Source organism: Physcomitrium patens, chromosome 5 (assembly GCF_059467195.1).
Source record: "Physcomitrium patens ecotype Gransden chromosome 5, ASM5946719v1, whole genome shotgun sequence".
In the NCBI taxonomy this organism is placed as follows: Eukaryota; Viridiplantae; Streptophyta; class Bryopsida; order Funariales; family Funariaceae; genus Physcomitrium; species Physcomitrium patens.
In genome coordinates this window covers 3,466,847-3,490,483 of record NC_143414.1, presented here as the reverse complement: position 1 = coordinate 3,490,483, position 23,637 = coordinate 3,466,847, and the positions used below count along the sequence as shown (strand labels likewise).

Below are 23,637 nucleotides of genomic sequence, written 5' to 3'. Positions count from 1 at the left end.
AAAAAATTTAATCAGATCCTAGTAAATCCTATTAAAATCTTAAATCCTAATCTTAAACCAAATTCTAATAAAACCCTAATGAAATCCTAAATTAAATCCTAATCAAATTCTAAATTCTAATCCTATACCAAACCTTAATGAAATATTAAATAATTCTAATCAAATTCTAATCAAATTTCAAATCTTAATCAAATTCTAAATAAATTCTAATAAAGTCCTAAACCAATCATAACCAAGCCTTAAAAAATTTCTAAATCCTAACCAAATCTTAGACCTAATCTTAATCAAATCCTAATCAAATTTCAATCAAATTTTGGACCAAATTTTAATAAAATTCTTTTCAAACCTAAATCAAATCCTAAATTCTAATTAAATTGTAGATCAAATCCTAATCAAATCCTAAATTCTAATCAAATCTTAGACCATATCTTAATTGAATCCTAAATTTTAATCAAATTCTAATGAATAATCAAGTTATTTTATTTATTTTGATTTGATTCATTTATGCCTCTATAAAATAAATAGAAGTTTCTTCTATTAAAAGGTTTGCATTAAGACTAAAGTTTTTACTTCTTTTCTTTCATTTATCCTTATTTTTTCTATTATATCTTTTTATAGAGTCTTTTATAATAAAATACTATATTTTTTCTTTCACCTAATGACCATATTATTAAATGACAATGTAATAGATGGCAATGAATTAATAATAAAAATTTTACATAAAATAAATTAAGCTCATATTTAAAATCATACATATACCAAAATATATATAATGTATACTAAAATTACATTGAACTAATATTAAAGAACATAACTTGTGAAATCAATTTGTATTGACAAATTATTGGCAAAGGCCTCCATTCTACCACCACTAAGACTTAGAGTATTAATGTGATTACGAAGACAATAGTTCTATTAAAGAGGAATGATAAATTGCAGTTACTTAGAAGAAGTCCCATCCTCATAAAACAATAGAATCAAAGTGATATTTTTTCTTTAGACTTAGTTTCATGCTTTTTGAAAACTTAAGTATCATTCTTGATTCTATCTTAAATTATATCTTTTTCATCAAGATTGGTTCTAAACTTTATTTTAGTCTTAGATTTGAGATTTTTCTCTTATTTAACATTATGTTCCATAGTTCTATCTTTAGTATAAAAAAACTCTTTTTTGTCTTGAAATTGATACTTGACATTATTTTTAATGTAATCATTTTCTTCATTCTTAGTATTATTTCTATCCTCACCTTTAAAATTTATTTCTTTAATAACAATGTGATGCTTTTTTATATTCCTTATCTCAAGCTTTATTCCATCTTTAGCATTAGAATGCTTTTCTTCTTCCTTAACCATAGAATATTTTTTTAACATCTTGATAGAATCTCTTCAACAAAGTCTTCAAGACTAGGAGAAAAAAATCATTTTGTTTTTGGAGGTTTTTTTTCAGAAATCCTATTCTATAAACAACTAATATGACTTCTTGAAGAAATGGCCTACTCCCTGACTGCACAATTATTATAGATGTCAACCTTCACACAATATCAACCAATCAATCTCCATTTGGTGTGGGTGTGTGTATAGCAACTTATGGTGTGCTTGTAGCTTGAGCTAGTAGTTAAATATTTCTACTAGTTATAAAAATGGCACTCTTGAGGTTTAACTCTTTTAAAGGATTGACTTTATTTACTTGCTTTCAAAGCTTATATGTTGTTGTTTCTATTTTGATGTTGATTTTTTATAATTTATAATAATAATATATAATTGATATATTTATATTTTAAATAGTAATTTTTTTATAATTTAAAATAATTAATATTTTTAAATTATTGATCAATCAACTATTTACAAATATGTTTTTTCATAAAACTTCTAGTACAATCTTTTATCAATCCAAATACAAACTAAATATACATTATCTTTTGATTTTTTTTCATTCTTTAAAGCTTAATTACAACATGTATTGTATTATTATAAAAATATATGTATTTATTTATGTTTAAAATTATATGATGTATATGTATATATAATTTAAATATATTAATAAGAAATATTAGTAATAATCATATTATACTCAACCATAATATTAACAAAGAATGTAGGATTTTTTAGAATTACAAATATTTTATATATTAAAACCTTTATTGCAATCAATTATATTTATTTAGAAATATTAATTTTATATACATACATAAAAAGATAAAATTTTATAGATTGTAAGAAGACTGATAATAAAGATATAATTGACAAAAAAAATCTCTTGTGAAAATGTGGTTCCAAAAATTATTATAAATAAAAAATAACTATATATATCTATATTTCAATATCTATAAATATCTTTTATTATAAAGCTTAGTTTAAGAATAATATAAGATTTTAAATTATTATAATATTAAAAATAGAAAAAATAAACTTAGATAGAAATAAGAAAATTAGAAATGTAATTAAATGAAGCAATTAGATAAAGTCAAAATCCGTCAAAAGAAATTAGTTTAAGATATTTTAATTACAAAACTAAAAGATCTAGAAGATTACAATGACAAGACTGATTTCCTAATTGTGGAGGGAGACGATTCTCTACAAATATTGAATATGGTGATCAACTACCAAACACAATTTGCAAGCACAAAAAATTTGATTCATATGACTTTTACACTCAATGCCATACGACAATCCTAAATTCTAAATGTAGTGTATAATTTATTGCGTGGACTTAGAATATAAGTTAAATTATTTTAAGTCATCTATTTCTAAAGTACATTTAAAAATTAGTCTAAATATTACATTTTGCAACAAAAATATTAAACATATACTTATGTAAGCTGTTTATTTTATTTTCAAAGTGCCAACAAGTCTACATACTAAAATATATACAAATATATAGTATCTCATAGTGAAAAGAAGATTCTTTAGTAATTTTAAAAGCCTTGTATTTTATAAACTGCATACTTGCTAAAGACTTTAAACATATGAATAGAATTTAAAGCAAGATTTCATGCACTGTTTAATTATTTATAAGATTTCAACATGATATAAACCATTGGTAAAAAAATGTACTTGGTTCTAAAACATATGATTTATTTGATTTCTTTTTTTTTAAATAATAAATATATTTTAACTTTTAATCAACCTAGAATAGAAAAATCATTTAAAAAAATCAAAATATAGTCATACAAAAAGTGTTATCAAAAAAAGAAAGAAAAAAAAAAATGGAACTTGATTCACATCATTCCTAAAATTAAAACAAACTAAACACCAATAAATAACAGCATACAAAAATAAAAAAATCAGTTTTCAGTATGAAAGACTTTAGTATAATCCAAGAAAGCTGGTTTGCAAAAAAAAAAAAAAAAAAAAAAAAAAAAAAACCAATTTCAACAGAAGTTAAACCCCACCTAAGTTGGTTTATTTCCCAGAACTAATAGTTAACAATGACTGCAACCTAATGTAACAACCACCAAAGATCATGGGTGCTAACAGATATTGGATTGCCATTAATGAAACAATAATCAATAATGAAACAAGCCTTACAAAGCATCTACTTCGACCGAAATTGTTAAACAGCAAACCACTAAATAGTAGACTTCAGCTCCTGTGGCGTATAATAGAATGTGCTAGTGATAGAAGGTGTGAATGAGTGACTAGTAGTCTTTATTGATTTCAAGGGAGTGTCGTCAGCGAAATTTGCAGCTCACAACCGTAAAAACTGTCCCATGGGTGGCATGGAAGGAGTCTAATTTACAGCTGAGAGACTTTAGGAACTGCAGAGTTGTGAGGGAATGTTGCAGTGGATCATCCAGCCAGGGAATGGTAGAGCTAGAAGTTCAGATTGCTGTGATCTGCCACTATCAATGTTTAGAAGTATTTATATTATTGGGCCGAGGCGATCATAGCTTCTTAATTAATTTCAGAAGAGAGTATGTGAACCGTGTTGGACCTAGTAGCTTTATAGGATCAGAATTGCTTTAGAATAGAATGCATACTGTTGACGGTGAGGGTGAGTACACGTCTTCGGCAAAAAAAATCTCCGCTTCTAGATGAGAGGCACGTATCGGACAACCATCTCTATGGTCTTCTTGATCGATCCATCCGGCAGTTTGTCGATAATCACCAAATCCTTTACACCGACGAAAGGTTCCGAGTGTTAGGTTGCGGAGGAATTTTCAACTTTCGTAACCTTATCATTCAATGAACTCAGTTTGATAGGGCTTAGAATTACCTGGTTATCTGTTCCCAGTGGAATGACCATTCGACCTCCAGGTTTTAGTTGTTGCACGAGAGCTTCAGGAAGTTCTGTACATATAGATCAGATCAAATCCTTCAGTGCTCGATACAGATCATCACTAGGAAATGCTAGTTTACAATACATTGTGAATGTAGTAATACTAGGCCGGTATTTAAGAGAGAAACCTGGAGCAGCAGCACCGACGTGAATGCAATCATAGGGTGCGCCCTCTTCATTGCCAAGCTTTCCATCGGCAACTGCAAATACAGTCAAGAATTTTCTTTTCTATGTCAGAATGGGGCCAGATGTTGGACAGTATTTAAACTTCGCTATATAAAATAGTTGGCCCTTACCATGTACAACGATTCTCCCTTTGTCCATGAGCTCACCCGCCGGTGTCTCCTTGATAGCATCGATTGATCTTTCAGCGAGTTCTTGAATGTGCTCAACCCCAATGACTCGACCAGTCTCTCCAACCTACAATATTCCCAAGCTTGTCCCACGGTTTTTATTACAAATGGAAGTCACACATGGAAAATGTTTACACGACTGTTTTCTATATATACATATGCATCCAAAGTCATGTTCCGAATATTCTCTGGAAATAAAATAGAAAATCCCCACCATGAGGCCAAAGACAGCCGTCAGGTAGCCAGATCCGGAGCCGACATCGAGAACTGACATGCCCGGTTTTGCGAAATCCGCCAGCAAAGAAAGGCAATGGGAATGCTGTACACCAACTCTCAGTGGTGTCAGTATCGCATCAGCATATTTTCTTTTATTAGAAAAAATTGTTCGCACCGTAACGCCACCAAACTTCAAAATTGCAATTCAGGGAGGGGAATTTATTCTGAGTGCTGATTCACCTGCACATTTCTTCCGAAAATACGATATCGTCGACTCTACTTCTCCTCATACTGGTTACTGTAGAATCTGTATGAAAACAATAATTCGAGAATACAGTCTTGATGGGATCGCTTACCATGTGAGGAGCAGAGATTGTCGCCCCATATCCGATGACCTGAGGGACGTCGTTGTAAGCGAAGCCCGTGGTTGGCACGAACAACTTCCGGTCGACCTTGGACATTGCAGCCGCCGCATCCAACGAAGTCAAAATTCCACGATCTGCAAACAAGAGATGAAGGACAATTCATAAAATAGCTTCAGCATTCAGTGTTGAGTATCACAAAAGTCTGAGGCCACAAGCAACCAGGTGACTGCACGAACTTCTACACTGCTAATACAGAGAGGGTACATGGAACCAACTCTGCAAATTCGAGACAAGCTCCTCGTAGTTAGCCCCATGGCAGTGCCACTGCATTGCATCCCCGGGGCACGTCGGTGCCGGTGGGTAAGTACCCGGTGCCGCACAAGCTGATTTCCTTCCAACTCTGGGTAACGGCTTGCCGCAACCCTTTATAGGGCCACCGCATTGCACCTGCTCGCCACCATTTCGTCCCCCCGCAACTAAACTCATGGCAGGCATCTAGCTACAATTCACAACTCGGTCACTCTCCGGTGACCCACACACCAACCACCTGCGACGACCACAGCTCTAGACCTTCTCGAAATGGTGCCGAAAATCGAACTACAACGAATACCCCTGGACACAGCCCTCCTTTGCAAGCACGATCCAGTTCAGCACACCACGTCACGTAGACCCGCCCGGTGCTTGATCCCACAATTCCACAGCTCTGCAACAAACTGCAACCTCTTGGACTCAAAGCTAGATAATTCACTGACACAGAACCCACGGCGAGCGAGAGAAGAGAGAGAGCGAAGTTTTCAGACAAGTGTGAGTGAGAGAGGGTCTTGGAAAGAGGGAAATGAGGCCAAAGATCAAGCAGGAAAGGGCTATGGCATGGAAGCACAAGACAATGACAAGACAAGTCAACGGGAATGGGGACTATAGAGATTATATATATATATATATATATATATATATAAAGGAAATGAGGTGCCACAAGTGCCAGTGCTGCAGCCCCAGATTGTGAAATTGTTGTAGATGGAGTGAGGGTGGGTCCCACTTTTCCGCCGGGGGACCAAGAGTAGCAGCAGTAGCAGTAGCAGCTGCTGCGGAGGAGGGCGATTATGTTATTATGTTATACTATGCCCTGCTTGGCTGCGCCATTCCTCCTCCTCCTTCTTGGAAGCATCTCCTTGTTTTGTTTTGTTGTCTGAGATTTTTCTTCTTTCCTTTCCAGGACTCTCCGAGCACACCGCGTGCACCCTTTTGCATGTTATTTTCTTTCTTTCTTTGTGTGATTATTTCTATTGATGAATGTTTCACCATGTTTGAATTCATAACTTGGTGGTTCTGGAAAAATGTTCGTGGATATTGAAAGGACATAAGCTAAGGCATATTTTGTGTTGCTCATGAAAGACATGATTTGTTTTTGTTTCTGTTTTGTTTTTTTTTTTGTTTTTTTATATGTTCTTGGAAATTTTGACTTTGAATGTCGTGGTCGTTGAAAGTACGATAAATCACCACAGAAATATAGTGAATGAATACAAATATATATAAATATATATATTTAATTGTATGAATTAGTGAAACTGATGTGATTTAGAAGTTGAAATATATATATATATATATATATATATATATTTATTGATTACATGTGTGCGCAATGATAATTTTGATATTTATTATAGATAAAATGGAAAATAACCTACTTGAAAATATCAGTAACATGTCGTTATAAATTTTAGATATAATTGTTTTATAGAATACACGTTTTTAGATTGAACACGAGATTGACAAAAACCAACAGTGATATTTATTACGTTTTTTTTGTTTTTTTGTTTTTTTTGTTTTTTTTTATCATGGTTTTGAAAGTCGTGTAATACACTCATGGCTAAAATCATTTTCTCTCACTAATGGCTAATCCTATTTAAAACCATTAGCGAGAGAAAATGATTTTAATGAACCCCAAAGTGAGAGAAAATGAATGTGAAAAAGGACTCATTTCAGTTCACCTTGAACTCCTCCATGAAAAAAGACTGCCTGGATCACGTTGGCATCCGATTGCTTAACCACGCTATGACTATCAAAATAGATTTCACAACAATTGCCCAATTCAGGCAATTGTTGTGGACACTCGTGGCTAAAATCTTACCCGGGAAAATCTGAATAGTGCAGATTTGCGAATCAGAGAAACTTGCAGCTTAACAGTGTAGATTCAAGCACATCCCTCTGAATGGCAGAATCAATCTGAATTGTTACCATAGATTAGTGGTTGTGGAGAATTTTACTCATAATCGTGGAGTGAATTGGCGAGAAGGTTGGGAGAATAATTCGAGACATGCAGTCATGGGGTTGCGCATACTCACCGTTTTTAAAAGATGCTGCAAACCTTGAAGTAAAATGCTGGTTGACAACTAACTAAGTGCCTCGGATATCATCCCTTCCCACTGCCCTCTCTCGTCGGCAGCAGGCGCGATTAAGCTGCAATCGGGAAGGTTGTTTTTTTTTCTAGACAGCACGTAGATTGATGCACTTTTCTCAGTCAGGCTGGTTTGCAGTGTGACGAGGCACAGCCATTCAAAGAACACAGTCTGTCTCGACTGATGTCACTGCTCGGTGTGACATGATCCTGTAAATCAGCCCTCGCTTCGGTTTATATTCGCCTCCACCTTCTCACATGATCTCCCCTCGTCTGCTAGGCTTCCATCCACTTGGCACCGCCAACAGCCACGTTCTCTTCAGTCTCGAGGTCGCTCCCACAAACTTCTCGGAGAGAAAACGGCATCATATCCAACATTCTGTTGTTCTGTTATCCTGTTATCCACTCCAGACGCCATTCTGTTTAGTACGGAAGTCTCGACGAAGCTGTTGTCGCTGTCACTGCAAGGAGACCTAGCCCAGAAAAAGACAAACGCCTAGGGGTGGAAATGTGGGACAACTGAAATATGGCAAAAGTCAGGTTTGTCACTGGCTCTAGTGCTCGACCACTAGCGGGACCTAGCCAGCAAGGATGGAGGCGCAAGCTAAACTTAGAGTAGGGGGCAAACGCTGATTTACCCAAGGTGGGGTCCAATGCATGGTATTGTTTCCTTATCTGAGATTGAGGGGATTCGTCCATGACATTACTGTGGGGGCCACATCATGCGGCCTATCAGCTGTCCCCTCGTTCCATCGCTTGTCGCGAAAACCGTTACCACTGCCCCACTGGATCGAGGTGCTTCGGCACTGCAGCGGGGTCTGCAGTGCACCAAGATTGCCGAGTGGCGGGCAAACACCCCTCCTGGCGCCTTCACAACGCCATTCTTAACTTGTGCATGATTCATAGCTACACGTAAGCAACACTGTGATCAGACCTATATCAAGGTTCTAAATTATTTTTGCTATACTTTGATTTTCCTGAAATCGGTTGAATCTCGCAATGGGATTGTGCCATCTGACAGCATTTTCACTGTCGGGAGTCGATATGCTGGTGTGAAGAGATAGTTTGCATCGTTCAAAGCATCCCGATCTCATGGATCTAAACGTTGCGGCAGTTTCAACAAACTACATCAGATCCACTGCTTCTCTACCTTCTCGTGTTATAGTGCCATGCTCTCCCTTGAGGACAAGATAAATTACAGAATGGTCGGCAGAATTCTCTTCAACGCAGCAGTCGACTACCGTTCCCTTGAAATGCCGACCAACATCTGCAAAAGAATGCAGACTGACAGCGTGAATTCTTCGACTGGGGCGTTATGCGTTCGCTGATACACAGATAGACAAGTGGGTCTGTCTACTGTTTACAGCAACACGGAGCATGCAGATTTGTGTACAGCAGGAAATGGAATTAATGATCTGCACAGCCATGAATCGATCTCGAACAGCTGAAGGAAGGCTCAACTATTTATTTTATGTGATGGAGAGGAATCCTGAAACCGCCGCTGGAGGTCAAATTGCTGACAGATGATGGAATATTCACGGAGCAGCTGCCGAATGAGAGAATATACTTGTCATGTATATTTTCGTAAACCTGTTTTCATTCAAGCAAAACTCATTTCGAAACAAAACAATTAGCTCGAGTTATTAATGTCTTCCCGAACATATCTAAAATAGTATGATCGATTTTTATTTTTATTTTCACAAACTCTACTCAGAAAATTTGGTTATGCATGAAATCATCAAATCAAATAAATTTTTATCATGAAACCCTTAAAAAAAACTATTTTACATGAATGTCAAATATATATATATATATAAACGAGTATTACTTCTACAATTATTTTTTATATTTTTTTGATTTTTTTCATAACAAAATAAGGAATTAAAAGACAAATAAGTATCATCAAAATAAGATGATAGATTAAAATAAAGCTCAAATATGAGCTTAAGGACAAGAAAAAAATTTGATTTCTTGACACATTTATTAAGAAAATATATACATCCCTTGTCTTAATTTTTTATATTACTATAGAAACTAGGTTTTGTACAAATTTCAAGAAGAATTACTAAGAATTTAGGATTATTCTAAAACTATAAATATTATATTTTAAAAAACTTGAAAAATTATGTAAAGTCTTTAATGAAAACAAAAGATTATGGAAGCTTTTAGAGAATATGGAATCCTTTGGAAACTTTTAGGTACTTCTAAAGGTCTATAAGGAATGATATAAAAATTTACATAATTTAAAAAAATTATAACAGATTTTTGAAATTATACTTTAGTTTATGTTTATAATATAACTTATTCTTCTAGAAATGAATTCTATAAAAAAAAATTAATAATTTAATATTAATTTTGAAAAAAAAAAAAAAAACTTAGATATTTTGTGTATTATATGTTATCTTTTAATATTTATCGAAAAATGGATGAGTCTACTTAATTAAAATTTTATTGCTATATTTTGTTGGTATGATCAAAAATCTAACTTGGCTTAATTTTATACTTTAAAAATAGATTTATAGAATAGTCTTTTTTTATTAATTGGATTAATGCTTGAAACTAATATTAGCATTATGAAGACTGAGAAATTTTAAGTATTTCTATGTCAAGATTATACTCAAAAAAATTTAGATTTTTCTTCATCTTAAGAAAGTTTAGATTATTATAAAGATTATTTAAAATCATATAATTGGTCCAAAATTTCATGTAGAAATTTTTTAATAATGAAATCTTATTTTTTTTTTAAAAAAGATATTAACAAAAAAAATATATAATAATATTTTTTACTTAGTCCTTATTTGGAATTTATTTATTTTTTGTTAAGAAAATCACTTATTAAAACTAATTTTTTGATATTACATTTAAAATTTTTATTTTTATTTTTTTATCAATGATATACACAAATATTTACATTCTTTTTTAATTAAATATCACATTTTTAAGATTGAAAATTATTTTTATTTTTTGTAATATTTCTAATATGGTAGTTAATTTAATAATTTATTTATAAACCAAAGCCTTTAAAATTATTATATATATATATATATATATATATATATATATATATATATATATATATTCCATTAATTAATATTATCAACTGTAGAAAAAAATTAATTATTAAAGATTATTAGTTACCAAAAATGGTGCATCAAAAGCATAATGGGAATTATCCTTGCTAACACCCTACAATCTAAGTTGGTTTTTTTTGTAGTCAATATAAATCAATCAATTATTAGAAATTATATGGTATTAATTATCACCATCTAACAAAGTAAGTTCCTAACTTTTTTATTAATTTTTAAAGATTATTACATTTTTGGAGATTAATTAATGGAAGGAAAATTTACATATATATATGTGTGTGTGTGTGCATACATATGACATTTGTATCAAATAATTTTATGAAAAATATTAAGAGCTAAATTGTATATTCTTAAGGATTAGATAATATATTTTTATATAATAGACAATAAGAAGACAAGATGTTAACTTATGAGCATATAATTTAAGTTATGAATAAATAATGTTGTGTAGTATTTAAGTCAATAAAGTCCAATTTTTTTGTTTTTTGTTTTTTTGTTTTTAAATGGTCTTTTTTAAATATAAGAAAATAAATTATACTTAAATTTGTAAAGCTTTATAAATATTTCTTGCTAAAAATATTTGAATGTATATGCTTTTAACATAAAAATAAAAAGGATATAAAATTTAATATAAACTTTCAAGAAAAGTAAATAATTTTTATTTTTTTGATCTACTTTATCATTTTATAATATCTTTAAATAATATACATATATGTATATAATTTTAGAAAAAAATATAATTCAAAAAAATAAAACTTTAAAAATACTATATGACAATGAAATATTAAATACAATATCTTTGAGAGACTTCTTACATGTAGTTGCTTATGGTTGAATTTACAAAGCTCTATTAATGGTTTTTAATTGAAAAAAAATCAAATTTAAAAATTACTATGAAATGAATTCTTTTTTGCTGTTTTAAGTTTTTGAATTTTTAAAAAATAAAAATGATAAATAATTGAAATGAAATATTCAGAAAACACAATTATTATTTAGATAATATTTGAAACTTTTTTATTATTATTTTTAATGTTTTATTTTATTATTTTATGTGTATATATGTTCTTCAAAGTTTAAAGACTTATTTTGTATTTATAACTTTGAAATAAACTAATAAAATATTTTTATAGTTTTTTACACCAATTTATTATTACTTATAATAAAAATTAATTCCATAGAAGAAAAAAAAATTTAATGAATGATTAATTATTTTTATGTTCTTAATATTAATAATCTTCAAATATGTACGTACATATTTTAATGCCTAAGTTTTATTTATTAATTTGAAGCTACTACTATGATAGATAACTACAAGAGACCTTTTGAATCAAGACTTTTTTTCTTGAGTTAAATAACATAAAAATTCACAATGGTTCTCTGGTACTTAAGTAATATTTCTACTACATTGTAAGTTATAGCTATAACTAGAGAATATAAGTTAGTGGAAAAAAAGAAAGTTAGAATGAGAAGTGAAGGGCAAATTGTATGATAAGCAATTATTCTAACAATACATCAAGGGTAGTTTGTTGTGAAATACATATACATGATTGATGTTGAATATTGCAAAGTTTTTTGTAAAAAATATAGTCACTTTGGTAAGCAATATTAAGCATGGAATTAATAATTGGAAGTTGGTAAATATTCTTTATATGCACAAAAGATGTTGGCATTGGCTCTCCTTTAAGCATAATAGAGATTTCTTTGCATTGATTATCTTCATGTTGGAAAATAAGCTTAATCATCACATGGTCTTCTAGTTCAATATGTACTATTTTATTTTCTTTGATTGGATTAAGAAGATTAACTATTTACATTTGATTTTGCTATGAAAGATGTTTAAGTGTAATTAATAGCTCTTCCTCCACTATTCTTTCATTGATGTTACTTTTGTGACTTAATCTAAACACACAAAGAGCTTGGTGTAGCAAAAAAGAATGCTTAAATGTAGTTGGTGAGATTTCATTCCATGCTACATGTAGTTGAAGAATTATTAAAAATTGGTCAACTTTTAACATGCAAAAATTTGTTGCAATGTTGTCTTGTGTAAATATAGGCTAAAAAATGCACTATATACCTGAATGTAGAAGGGTCTCAACTTATCTTTAAAATAGATTTACAATCCAAAAAAAAATACATAAGGTGCTTACAAAGACCTTTTTAAAAATCTTGAATAGTCTAAAGAAATCCCAAATATCATACATACATCTTATTAATTTTTAATAAAATCTAAATATATCTTATTAAATTCTAATCAATACAAATAAAAATCCTTCATAATTTTCAATAAATCATAATAAAATCTTAACTATCATAATTAGATTCTAATGAAATCATTGAAAATCCTAAATAAAATTCAAATCCTTACAAAATTCTAAAGCTAATTTAAAACCTAGGTAAATATTAAATTAACTATTGATTTTTATCCAAGTATTATACACTTCTCAATATTTTAGTTGAAAAATGGCATAATGTTTTTGAAAAGATTTGAATCTAAAGTTTAAAAGAAAATACACTTAATTTGCTTAATTGTTGGACTTTCTACATCCACAAGTTCTTTTTCAATTCTTTTTTACACCTTTCACTAGCTCTCAAAATTTAAAAACATATTGGAAATTAATTTATATACGAATTTACAAAAAAATGACTCAGATCTAATTAGTATATTTTTTAAAAACATAAAAATCCTTACTGACCTTCAACTTTGTATGATTTTTTGTCTAATAGTTTTGTTACAACGCAACAAAATTTATTATGGTCAATTGCATTATGCAAGTAAAAGCACAAAGGTTGTTGCTTAAAAGCAATAATTGTCCTTATATCTTTAGGGTGAATCCTTAAAATTTAATTGACAGAAAGTGTGAAAATTTTAGTGTTTGGTGTTGGACAATAATTTGTGATGTATGAAGGCAAAGTATCTTTTTGCAAAACAATGTGCTGATTTTCCCTAACAATCTCTATATCAAATTATTTTTATCATTCTCAGAAGAAATCTCTAATCATCAAAGTTTTTTTATTGGAGCAATAATAAAACTTGAATTCCTTGCTTTTGAGGTGGTTAAAACAAAAAGGGTTATTTAGAAAGCCAAAAAATAAAATAAAATAAAAAATATTACTTTTATTTTTATTCAAAATAAATAAAATTGTAATTATATTTTTTTATAGCTTAAAATTTGTTTTCAAGAAATTACTTTATTTGACACTATATTGTAAAATAGTTCTTTTTCACCCAAATTATACATATCAAAGATTTTATAATTGGCAAGATGGACACACAAGTAAAGCATAGCCACATTGGTTATATCCTAATAAAATAAAATAAAAACTTGCTTTCTTATGCATTTTAATAAATTTTCACTTGTAGTGAGAAACACATTTTGTAAACCAACCATTAGAAAATATGAGATTTTTAGACTTCTAGAAAATAGACCTTCTATGGTTCTTTTTCCTAAAGTTTATTATTATCCATTGCTTTATATTCATTACATTTTTTAAAGGTCTTGTTGATAGTGACTAAACATGGTGTTTATTCAAGGCCAAACTCAACCTTGCCTCGTTCAACAAGGATTGTTTGAGCACTTGATAAGTACTTCAAGAAGTTGGTGAAGTACATGAGTCTTCACCATAGCTATAGTTCCTTTACTTATCCTAAACCCTAAAGGAGGAATAAGTGAATACATGAGAATTATTCACGGGGCATTGGTTTAGTATGTCTTTTAAATCCTTAAAGTTTATGTAGGATTAATAAGGTGTGCAAATTGATGACATTACCATGTAGCTGTGTTATAACCTACCATAACTTCTATTATAGGATGTAAATTGAGGTAATATTATAAATATAAGTATATATATATATATATATATATATATATATATATATATGTTTATTTATTAGTATTGAATTTTATCTGAATCCAATAACTTCTTATTCTGCATTTGGGTTACACATCAAATACATATCTAGCTAAACTTATTATGAGCCTATTTTTTTAAAATTATCAATTATTTGTTTGATATAATATATTTTACTATTAATTCTAATTTCGTCACTTATTGTTTATTACAAAAGTGACATAATTAAGAATTATTTGATAACACTTTCATATTTGAATACAAAACAATTCAAACATTCAACAAGCTTTAAACTGATTAAATCATCCAAATACATTGTAGAATTGAAAATTTGAGCACCAACTTTTGTATGTAGTAAAACAATTATTTATTAAATCTACATTGTATGGAATAAAATTTCAAACAACGAAATGATCTGCAAATTTATCCAGCTATTAGAGGTAATTAAATTTCTATAACAGAATTTACACACAGTCAAAGAATATATTCTTCAATATATTTTATTGTATTTAAATGAGTTGATGTTTGTTAATGTTGATATTGCAATTCATATTATTCAAAATGACTTCGGAAATTCCACAATAATCTTCTTGTGTGCATGGTGATCATTTTAAAGGTTATCAATGTTATAAATACTGTGATAAGGTACACATGACAGTGTCATGCCAACTTCAACATAAATGAGGACAAATCATAAACTAAGATATTCAAACTGAGAACGTCACTCTGAAAATTACATACTTGGCTTGATAATTATTTATAGTGTATGTATTTTGATTTTTTTATATGAAGTATGAGATCTTTGTAGATTTTTTTAAAGGAAACTATGTGTGCTCACCTAATTTTTCATAATTGAAGTATGTAAATCTATTTGTGTGTAATTATTAAATAGTATCTTATCCACATGACAAATTTGCCATGAGATATTAAAATTATGTACAAGGGCTAACATATGCGCTCCTCTTACTTTCATGAACTTTGAACACACGAAATTAGAAATCTACAAGCATTTACATTAGCTTGATGAATATATGTTGTAGTTGTCAAATATAAAATTCATGTGCAAAATTCTAATTTATTCCACCAGTACAACAATCTAACCATTAATAACAAAATAGGCACTTAAATTAATCAAACATGTAGTTTTGATTATTATTTTTCAATTCATGTGCTTGTGAAAGTATGTTTTTTTCTTCTTCTTAGGAAGCATGGATTTTAAAAAAGCTTGCACAGTTGGACATCTTTTGATATACACTTTCACCAATACAGCTTATGATAATAAAAAATAATAATAAGAACAATCTGTAACGAATAATGAATAAAAATTACTTTTTTTTTTGGATATACCTTTAATAAAAATTTATTTATTTAAAATTGAAACAAAATACCTGTATGCAAAAATTAAAATATAAAAAAAAATAGATTTTATCTTTCACATACAATCCATTATACATGTGTACTATTATTATAATTTAAAATTATATATATATATATATATATATATATATATATGTGTGTGTGTGTGTGTGTATATATATATATATATACATATATATGTATTCTACCAAAAAGATTGTTACTTTTGAATCAATTATAAACTACTTTTAACAAAAGAAAACACTGATGAATTGATGTCTTAAATATAAACGTAGACGAACAGATTTATACAAATCAGATTTTTATGACAGAAAGACTGTTTATTGGAATAAGCACATAAATATAAAAATTAAAAACAAAATTAAAAACAACTAGAATAATAAATAGGACATGCCAGTGTCAGAGTACATGTTCGGAAGCAGAATGTAGTCCACACCCTGCTGTGTGTGTGCGAGAGTGAGACTGTTGTCAACGCCATTCCAGAATGCCTGAAATATCTGTCATTAACAGAGGTCACACAATCAGATGCAACAATTGCATCAAACTGTAAAAAGTTCTGAAGAATCATGTGCGTTTTGGTACTGAAAATAACGAGCGAGCATGGCAACAATCACTGCTCCCTTGTCCTTGCTTCCTTGAGGTGCTCTCGCTCCCTTCCTTGTCCATTAAATTTTGAGCAAGATACTTGACGGCTTTTCATCAATGTTTGTTGATATGTCACTGTGTACCTTTGAGGACAACGATGCCTGGTACTTTCGAAATGTAAATTTACAGTGTTTCCACAAATACATGACAGTGTTTCCACCCATCTTTCTTATGGTTTTGATCACCAGTAGAACAAAAAATAATCAGTAAAAAAAAGACCAACTGGCTGTCTTTTGACAGTGGTGACCATTTTATACTAAATTCATAGATATTTATTACACTTCTTCTGTGGTTAGATAGAAGTCGATGCAGAGATATGTAAAAGAGCTGTATGAGTTTGCTAATTTGTTAGCAGGGTGATGTCAAAATAGCCAAATTTTCCTTTGCTATATAACCACAACAGTTAACTATGTTTCTTCTTACGTTAGAGTATCTGCACCCCATTTCAAGGACTGTACATTATCTGCAAACACAGTTGAGAGCAATGTGAACACAGGATCACAATCTCACGAGATTGTAACCAGTGTTTCAATAATATGAAACTCCAGAGATACTGCGTGGCGTTTTTTTTTTTTTTTTTTTTTTTTTGTTATTTTATTATTTTTTTCCTATAAGATGCAACGTCGTGGCTTCACTCTCTTCATCGAACTCTTCCTGCCACTCCAAGCATCTCTTGTTTGTTATTTTTTTTATCCACATGACAGTGGTTGCTTCTTTTGCAACCTGTGACCTGTATGTGAGCTTAGCCAGGATTGTTGTAGTCCAGGTAAGCTTCTGAATATGTCTACATTTGCTTCGCGACGTAATACTGTTTTGGATTAAAGGTTCTACGGGTTTGTTTCATATTTGTGAGGTCGCAACAATTCTGAACTGCAGGAAGTGCACTTCTCCCTGTTTCGAATGTTGTGGTGTAATAGACATAAGAGTTGGCAGAAATGTAGACGCGGAACCTCTGAGACTTCTGTTGCATTTTAGCTCATGAAGTGGATGTCGTTTACAGAAGCAAAAGACAAATACATAACGAGGTCAAGAGGACTGAAGTGGGTACATCGAATTGGACGTGATTTCAATTTGATCGAGACCATGACATCGTATTCCATGGTAGTCACTGTGATGTTGGCAGTGGTGCTCCTGGCGGCGCGAGACACATTCGCAGTAGAGCACAAAGTAGGAGGCGCGCTAGGATGGAATTATCCCCCCAACCAAGGAGCTGAGTATTTTGCAAACTGGGCTGCTCAAAATGCCTTCCATGTTGGTGACTCCCTCTGTAAGAACCCTAAACCTGCACCTCATGGTTTTCCAGCACATCTCTCAAATGATTTTGCAGCCTGTGTGCTTTGTAGCTCACCAAAGAAATTTCCTGTTGTGGATACAGCATAGCAAATTAACTATAGAGTGATATGTTTTGCAGCTTTCGAGTACATCGCTGGAACGCATAATGTGGTGCAAGTAGACCGTTCCGACTACGATGCCTGCACTGTAACTCGACCCATGCAGTTGTACAATGCAAATAAGGTAATCGTGAACCTTCCTAGGCCAGGCACATACTATTACATCTGTGGTATCAAGGGCCACTGCGATTACGGCATGAAAGTTGCTCTCACTGTGACCTAAACTTCCATAACCGGGTCACAAGAAGAATGCAGAAACTTGAATTTCGAGGGAAGGGTTGGCTTGTACTACTAATACACGTTTTAGGCTGTAGATCCTGCTATTCAAAATAAACTATGGGCTCCCACTTGGATCTTTAGTGTTGTGGCTTCAGTGTATATTGGAGACTAGTTAGCGGCAAGTACAATACATCCTAGACACGGCGATGACTGTAAATTTCGTAGAGACTTCAAATTTAACAGATTTGTAATTTGTGTAATGTGTGAATTCGAAATATGGTGATCCGATTTGGAAGGTGAGACATCTGCAGCATAAAGTAGAAGGATCATTTCAAAAAAAAAAAAAAAAAAAAAAAAAATCGAGCCTGAACACAGGCCAAAGAAATGCTGCACTGTCATTTGTATGATCGTTGCTGCAATAAAGTTGCCACTTCAATTTTATTGATTGATTTTACAAGTTCAAAGATACATCGTAGAATGCCAGCTCTAAGTGTTAATAAAATAAGTGAACTCTAAATGCGGCACTTGCAAGTTATTCTCTGATGGGGCTGAGCAAACTCGGCGTAGTCATCCAGAAGGAAGGTCACGATAAGGTACCTAGTCGATTCTCATCTAGTCCTTGTTGGCCATCCATGCGCTACGAGGATGATTGTGCAGCTACACCAGTATGGAATGCTCGATTATGTCGCTTATAACTACGTCCATCTTCTGTAGCTGATTGCACTAGGTAGTAGCTTTCTTCAAATCACACTGCGTCCACAACAGACATGGTTATTGCCCAAAATCTTTGTCCACGAAACCAGTTCCCAAATAGTAACTTGACGTACTCGAGCTGCAATGATTTCAACTGAGAACACTTACCGTTTCATTGAATATTCTTAGAGCTACTGTACTACGTAAAGATCTGGTTCAGGCCTTGTTGGAACAAATTCGAGACCATGTGCGGATTGGGTGACGTTCTATTGCCGAAGATGTCCATATACGGGCCCGTGTCGGCACTACACACGGGCTTATGCAAGGCCTTCAGCCTCGCAGACTGAAGTAACATCATGTTGCAAATGGAGGAGCCGCAAGACGGCTCGATGCTGTATCCATCGTTCCAGTCGCTCATCTCAGCAGGAAGAAGCTGCCACATCAGAGCTCCGGCTCCAGCTCCATGATTCAGCGCACTCTCGTATGATTGGTCGTAGACTACGCTGTAGAACACCTCCAGCTTCTCTTTGGTGAAGCCAGAGTTCTTATCTGATAAGCCAAACTCGGCGAAGAGCACCGGCATGCGGAGAACCCTCTCAGCGTCCACGATGTGAGCTCTCACCCAGCGATCGAAAAATTCCAGCATCTCGTCATAATCCTCAGTTGATAGCCTGGCAACCAATCAATGATTATCTCGTCTGTCCTTTGAGAAAACTCCATCCCTCAGAAAGTTGAAAGGACAGTGACAGCCAGGGTTGTGCATTATCAAGCCAGCACGTCTAAGATGAATATTACAATTCTTTCAAAAGATACACAGTAACCTTACCACTGGTCTGGGTACGCGTGGACAGTTGCAAAATCAAGGTATGGTGACTGATGGTCTCGGATGAAATCAGTGCCCATCGTGCCACAGTAATTATGTGGGTTTGAACTGCTGCAACCTATGCTGTCTGATGCGTAATAGCCCTCCGTACCGACTGTCAAGAGGTGCTTGTTGTCTAGAGTCTTCACATATGCAGCCATTTCTCCAATCCATCTCTGCGGCAATAATCAAAAAATGCGAATTTCAACGCTTTCATAGGTAGACAGCATTGAAAGAGAAATAACACACTTGCGTGCAAAAGCATTGATAATCAAGCAAGAAGAAGCACAGCAAAAAATATAGCAAAAAATAGGAACCTGCAATGTTTCTCCAGATGGATCGGATTTACAATGGGGCTCATTCATGAGCTCCCAACCAAAGATTGTTGGATCATCGCGGTAGGCCACTCCAGTGAAAGTGTTGACTCTGGTTAATACAGCCTATCACGCCAAAAACTGGATAACTCGGAAACAAAAACACTTCACTACGAAAGAACGAGAGAGGGCAAGAAATTACAGCAACTTTGGATTACAGTTTCCATTGGGTACATAAAAGTGCAAATTTCAAGTTCATCAATTACCTTCACATGGTTTCTATAATACTGCCGGCATTTGGCGTTTCGGAAGAAGTCATCCTCATCGGCAACATCCTCCCCTTCGGCTTCGGCCCACGCAACGTACTTGGCCTTGCCACCGTAGTCATGCCAGTTATTCACAAGACTCAGCAACAACCTCACTCCGTTCCTTTGAGCTTGATATATCGCGTAATCTAACCCCTGTCTCATCCGCCATCCCCACAACGTCACTAGGTGTTGGCATTAAACCTAGGTGCAGATCATTTTCACGAATTTTTAACAACCGAGAAAGTAACGGCTATTCTATACCTGGGAAAAGAACGGTTACTCACTTCGCGGCTTGGGACAGTACAGCCGGTAGGAAATTGGAAATGATTGTATATGAAATCGGACGACACAAATAAAATACAAAATTGTTCATGCTCATATATCACTGTGACATGAATGGCTTCAGCAACCAATGCTGACGGAGATAACAAGTACACACCGTCTTGTTTCATCAGAGCTGGTGGAAATCACGCACATACTTGGCACAACTAACAACTGGTGACCCTGTTTGTTATCCTACAGATGACTCCATCAGCACATTGTAAGAGTCTATTCCCGATTTCAAACAGTATAAACAGCTCTTCATTTTGCAACACCTGCAATTATCTACAGCAAAGTTTGTGGCAAAAAAAAAAAAAAAAAAAAAAACAACAACAACAACAATAACAACAACAACAACAACAACAACCCAATAAATTCAACATTGACCGGGGAAAAAAAAAAAAAAAAAAAAAAAAACCAAAACCAAAACCAAAACCAAAATCGGGTATCCATGTCCAAATTTCAAAAATCTACGAAGAACTAACATCTAAATGAGAAACGATACAACCAACAGAAGGTTGGCATCTTACAAGATCGTGAAAAGAGAATAATGCAGCTCTATAGTCAGACACCTTGCACGACCTAACCTCAACAAGGAGAAGCGTGAACAAAACAGCAAAAAGAGAGAGAGAGAGAGAGAGAGAGAGAGAGATCCAAAAAGCAAGGTCCGAATTCCACCTGAAACACATTCTCGTCATAATTCCCCGGCGACATCTGCAAAGCAAGGTGGGTGCCGTCGTTGAAGGCCCAGGTGCGGCACACGGTGAGCCCCAGTGCAGCACCATCTTGCAAAATGTCATCCACTCGCGGTCGAGTACTCAACTCCGATGCAACCACCATCAACCAATACGAGTTCCACCCATTTGCGTAGAACGGATATCCCTCCAACATCAACGTACTTCCGAGCCGCATGACAAACTCCCAGGTCACCAATTGCATCGCCATGGCGACACAATCCCCGTCCAAAACCTGTCGAATCTACAACTACTCAATCGCCATTCACCAACAATCATGCTGCCTCTTCACCACATACACCACAACCTTTGACTCCCGATAGCCTGATGGATGGATTTCTATCGAACACTGTGCAAATTATTGAGTGCTTCACTGACTCAAGATTCTAGTTCTTCTGTGTGATCTTTCCTGCTGCCCTTCATTCATTCCTTCCTTCCTTTCCCTTGAATCGATCGAAGCCGCTTCTCCCGCACTGAATTGGGGTGATTCGTGTTTGTGAGCCCGTGTGCTCGCTCTCTCGCAGGCTTCATAAGATCGATGGGGATTTCGCTCGCTGATCGCTTTTTGGTTTTTTTAATTGGTTGCCGATGCTCACCATCGCTCATTGATCCTGGGCCAATAGTGTCGCAGAAACCTCCCAACTCAATCGACTGGCTCCGCCATCGTGGGCCGTCGGATCGCAGCTGCCGCTCAGATTTGATCTCAATCGCTGATTAGATTTCTGGGAACGGAGGGGGGCGTTCAACCTGGCCTCTCTATGCAATAATTCCTATTAGGTCCTCTCTGTGTTTTTCACTGCTTTTTTTGCTGCCATTTTGCACTCCCCATTTGGTTCTTGGAGGCACAATTTGTGCATGCAGTCCTTCCACATGATCAATGACTTGATATCCTAGAAAAGGCAGTGGCACCATTGCATAATAATACTAGACATTTGTCTAAAACCACCTCACCACCATCTGATCTTGAGACCATCACTGTTTAGGAGATCCACACACAAATTGCCAATGCTTTTCTTCTAGGGTTCCAAGGTGCCCTTTGAAACCACTAGAAGCCTTGTTGCAACAAGTCTTCTTTTCAATAAGTGATATAAAAAGAGCTTTCAACCAACTTGTAGCTTTGCAATGCTATGTGATTACCACAAAACAATCAAGAAACATCTCAAAACCCACCACTAAAAGGTGTACTATTAAAGATATACCAAAACCTTCACAAGTTGATCAAAGGTCAGATGAAACAAAAGATTTCCTACTTTGCATGAGAATATCATTTTAGACTAATTGCTCACAAGAAAGCTGATAGTGAGTGGAAGTTTTTTGTTGTTCAAGCAAACTACAACCATGAGCCTTCATCTCATGCATTAGGTCATGTTGTGCTTAAATAATTTACAAAAAAGTAAGATGCTTTTGTCTATGCAATGCTGAAGTTAGACATTCCATTCAAGAACATTTTTACAATCTTGTGAGAGGAGGATAACAACATTAATATTACAATAAAAAAAAAACTTTACAATGTCAAATAGAAGCTAATAAAGGAGTAAATAGACAAGAGGAATTTGGTTGATGTGTTGATCACTATTTTCTTTAAGGATCATTATAAGATCAAATACAAGGTAGATGTGAAAGAGAGGATCACTCATCTTTTTTTTGCCCATCTTAAATTGGTAGATCTTTTGCACATCAATCATCAAATTTTCCTCTTTGATGCTATGTTGTTGTGTTGTAATACAAATATGTGGTGAAAGATAAAAATATGGATTCTATTATAAAAGAGCCTAATTAAAAAAATATAATAGTAAAGCATGGATAAAAAATAAAGTATAGACTAAATTTAATATTAATATTATTTTTTTATGAAAAAAGGCTTTTACGTACTTTGTACGGCCATAAATAAGAAAAAATAAAGTAGATTAGAAAAAAAATAATATAGGCATCTTTAGAAGAAATTTGAGAATAATTTATAGCCAAAATTATCTTAAGAAATAAAGAATTGATACTTGAAAAAGACTAGTTGTGAACTAGGGTTGAAATTAGATATTAAGGTATAATATTACACACTTATAGCAATTCCAAAGTTTTTTTTTGCAAATTAAAGAGTAAGATTAGAAAACAAATTGATGAAGGTTTTATAGCATTGATTTTAAGTGATTTAGATGGATATTAAGTTTCAAAGAGCTTATCAAAATGAAACATATTTTTAATAATTATGGATTTTAAAAAATAAAAAGATGCTT

The 23,637-nt window shown here is 33.1% G+C and overlaps 3 protein-coding genes across 4 annotated transcripts; 1 reads left to right on the top strand and 2 right to left on the bottom strand.

Annotated features, from left to right (window-relative positions):
- Window positions 1–3,619: 3,619 nt before the first annotated feature.
- Window positions 3,620–6,095, bottom strand: LOC112282256 (protein-L-isoaspartate O-methyltransferase 1). Its single transcript, XM_024519672.3, has 7 exons — window positions 5,488–6,095; window positions 5,204–5,346; window positions 4,846–4,950; window positions 4,575–4,698; window positions 4,407–4,478; window positions 4,216–4,289; window positions 3,620–4,113 (listed from the first exon to the last, which is right to left on the bottom strand). The coding sequence occupies exons 1-7, from the start codon at window positions 5,705–5,707 to the stop codon at window positions 4,030–4,032; spliced, it is 822 nt and encodes a 273-aa protein (XP_024375440.1). The 5' UTR covers window positions 5,708–6,095; the 3' UTR covers window positions 3,620–4,029.
- An 11,098-nt stretch (window positions 6,096–17,193) lies between these two features.
- LOC112282026 (mavicyanin) lies at window positions 17,194–18,615 on the top strand. The gene is made up of 3 exons (XM_024519143.3): window positions 17,194–17,330; window positions 17,565–17,831; window positions 17,976–18,615. The coding sequence occupies exons 2-3, from the start codon at window positions 17,648–17,650 to the stop codon at window positions 18,176–18,178; spliced, it is 387 nt and encodes a 128-aa protein (XP_024374911.1). The 5' UTR covers window positions 17,194–17,330; window positions 17,565–17,647; the 3' UTR covers window positions 18,179–18,615.
- LOC112282025 (mannan endo-1,4-beta-mannosidase 8) lies at window positions 18,589–21,934 on the bottom strand. Of its 2 annotated transcripts, XM_024519141.3 has the most exons (6): window positions 21,351–21,934; window positions 20,310–20,504; window positions 20,047–20,169; window positions 19,694–19,905; window positions 19,036–19,538; window positions 18,589–18,924 (listed from the first exon to the last, which is right to left on the bottom strand). In XM_024519141.3, exons 1-5 carry the CDS (start codon window positions 21,615–21,617, stop codon window positions 19,067–19,069), a joined length of 1,269 nt encoding a protein of 422 aa, XP_024374909.1. In that variant the 5' UTR covers window positions 21,618–21,934; the 3' UTR covers window positions 18,589–18,924; window positions 19,036–19,066. The 2 variants fall into 2 exon arrangements, with proteins under 2 accessions (XP_024374909.1, XP_024374910.1); XM_024519142.3 differs by lacking the exon at window positions 20,047–20,169 and having other exon boundaries at window positions 21,351–21,914.
- Between the last annotated feature and the right edge of the window lie 1,703 nt (window positions 21,935–23,637).

Bases quoted from the DNA above. Each gene is read 5' to 3' on its own strand.
- LOC112282256 (XM_024519672.3), bottom strand. From the start codon at position 5,707: ATGCCTGCCATGAGTTTAGTTGCGGGGGGACGAAATGGTGGCGAGCAG. The intron at 5,347-5,487 runs GTTGGTTCCATG...TCTTGTTTGCAG, and splicing joins GCTTGTCTCGAATTTGCAGA to ATCGTGGAATTTTGACTTCG. The intron at 4,479-4,574 runs GTAAGGGCCAAC...CTGTATTTGCAG, and splicing joins AGGGAGAATCGTTGTACATG to TTGCCGATGGAAAGCTTGGC.
- LOC112282025 (XM_024519141.3), bottom strand. From the start codon at position 21,617: ATGGCGATGCAATTGGTGACCTGGGAGTTTGTCATGCGGCTCGGAAGT. The intron at 20,505-21,350 runs GTGGAATTCGGA...CGGATGAGACAG, and splicing joins ATGACGAGAATGTGTTTCAG to GGGTTAGATTACGCGATATA. The intron at 19,539-19,693 runs GTAAGGTTACTG...ATTGGTTGCCAG, and splicing joins CACGCGTACCCAGACCAGTG to GCTATCAACTGAGGATTATG.
- LOC112282026 (XM_024519143.3), top strand. From the start codon at position 17,648: ATGACATCGTATTCCATGGTAGTCACTGTGATGTTGGCAGTGGTGCTC. The intron at 17,832-17,975 runs GTAAGAACCCTA...TATGTTTTGCAG, and splicing joins CCATGTTGGTGACTCCCTCT to CTTTCGAGTACATCGCTGGA.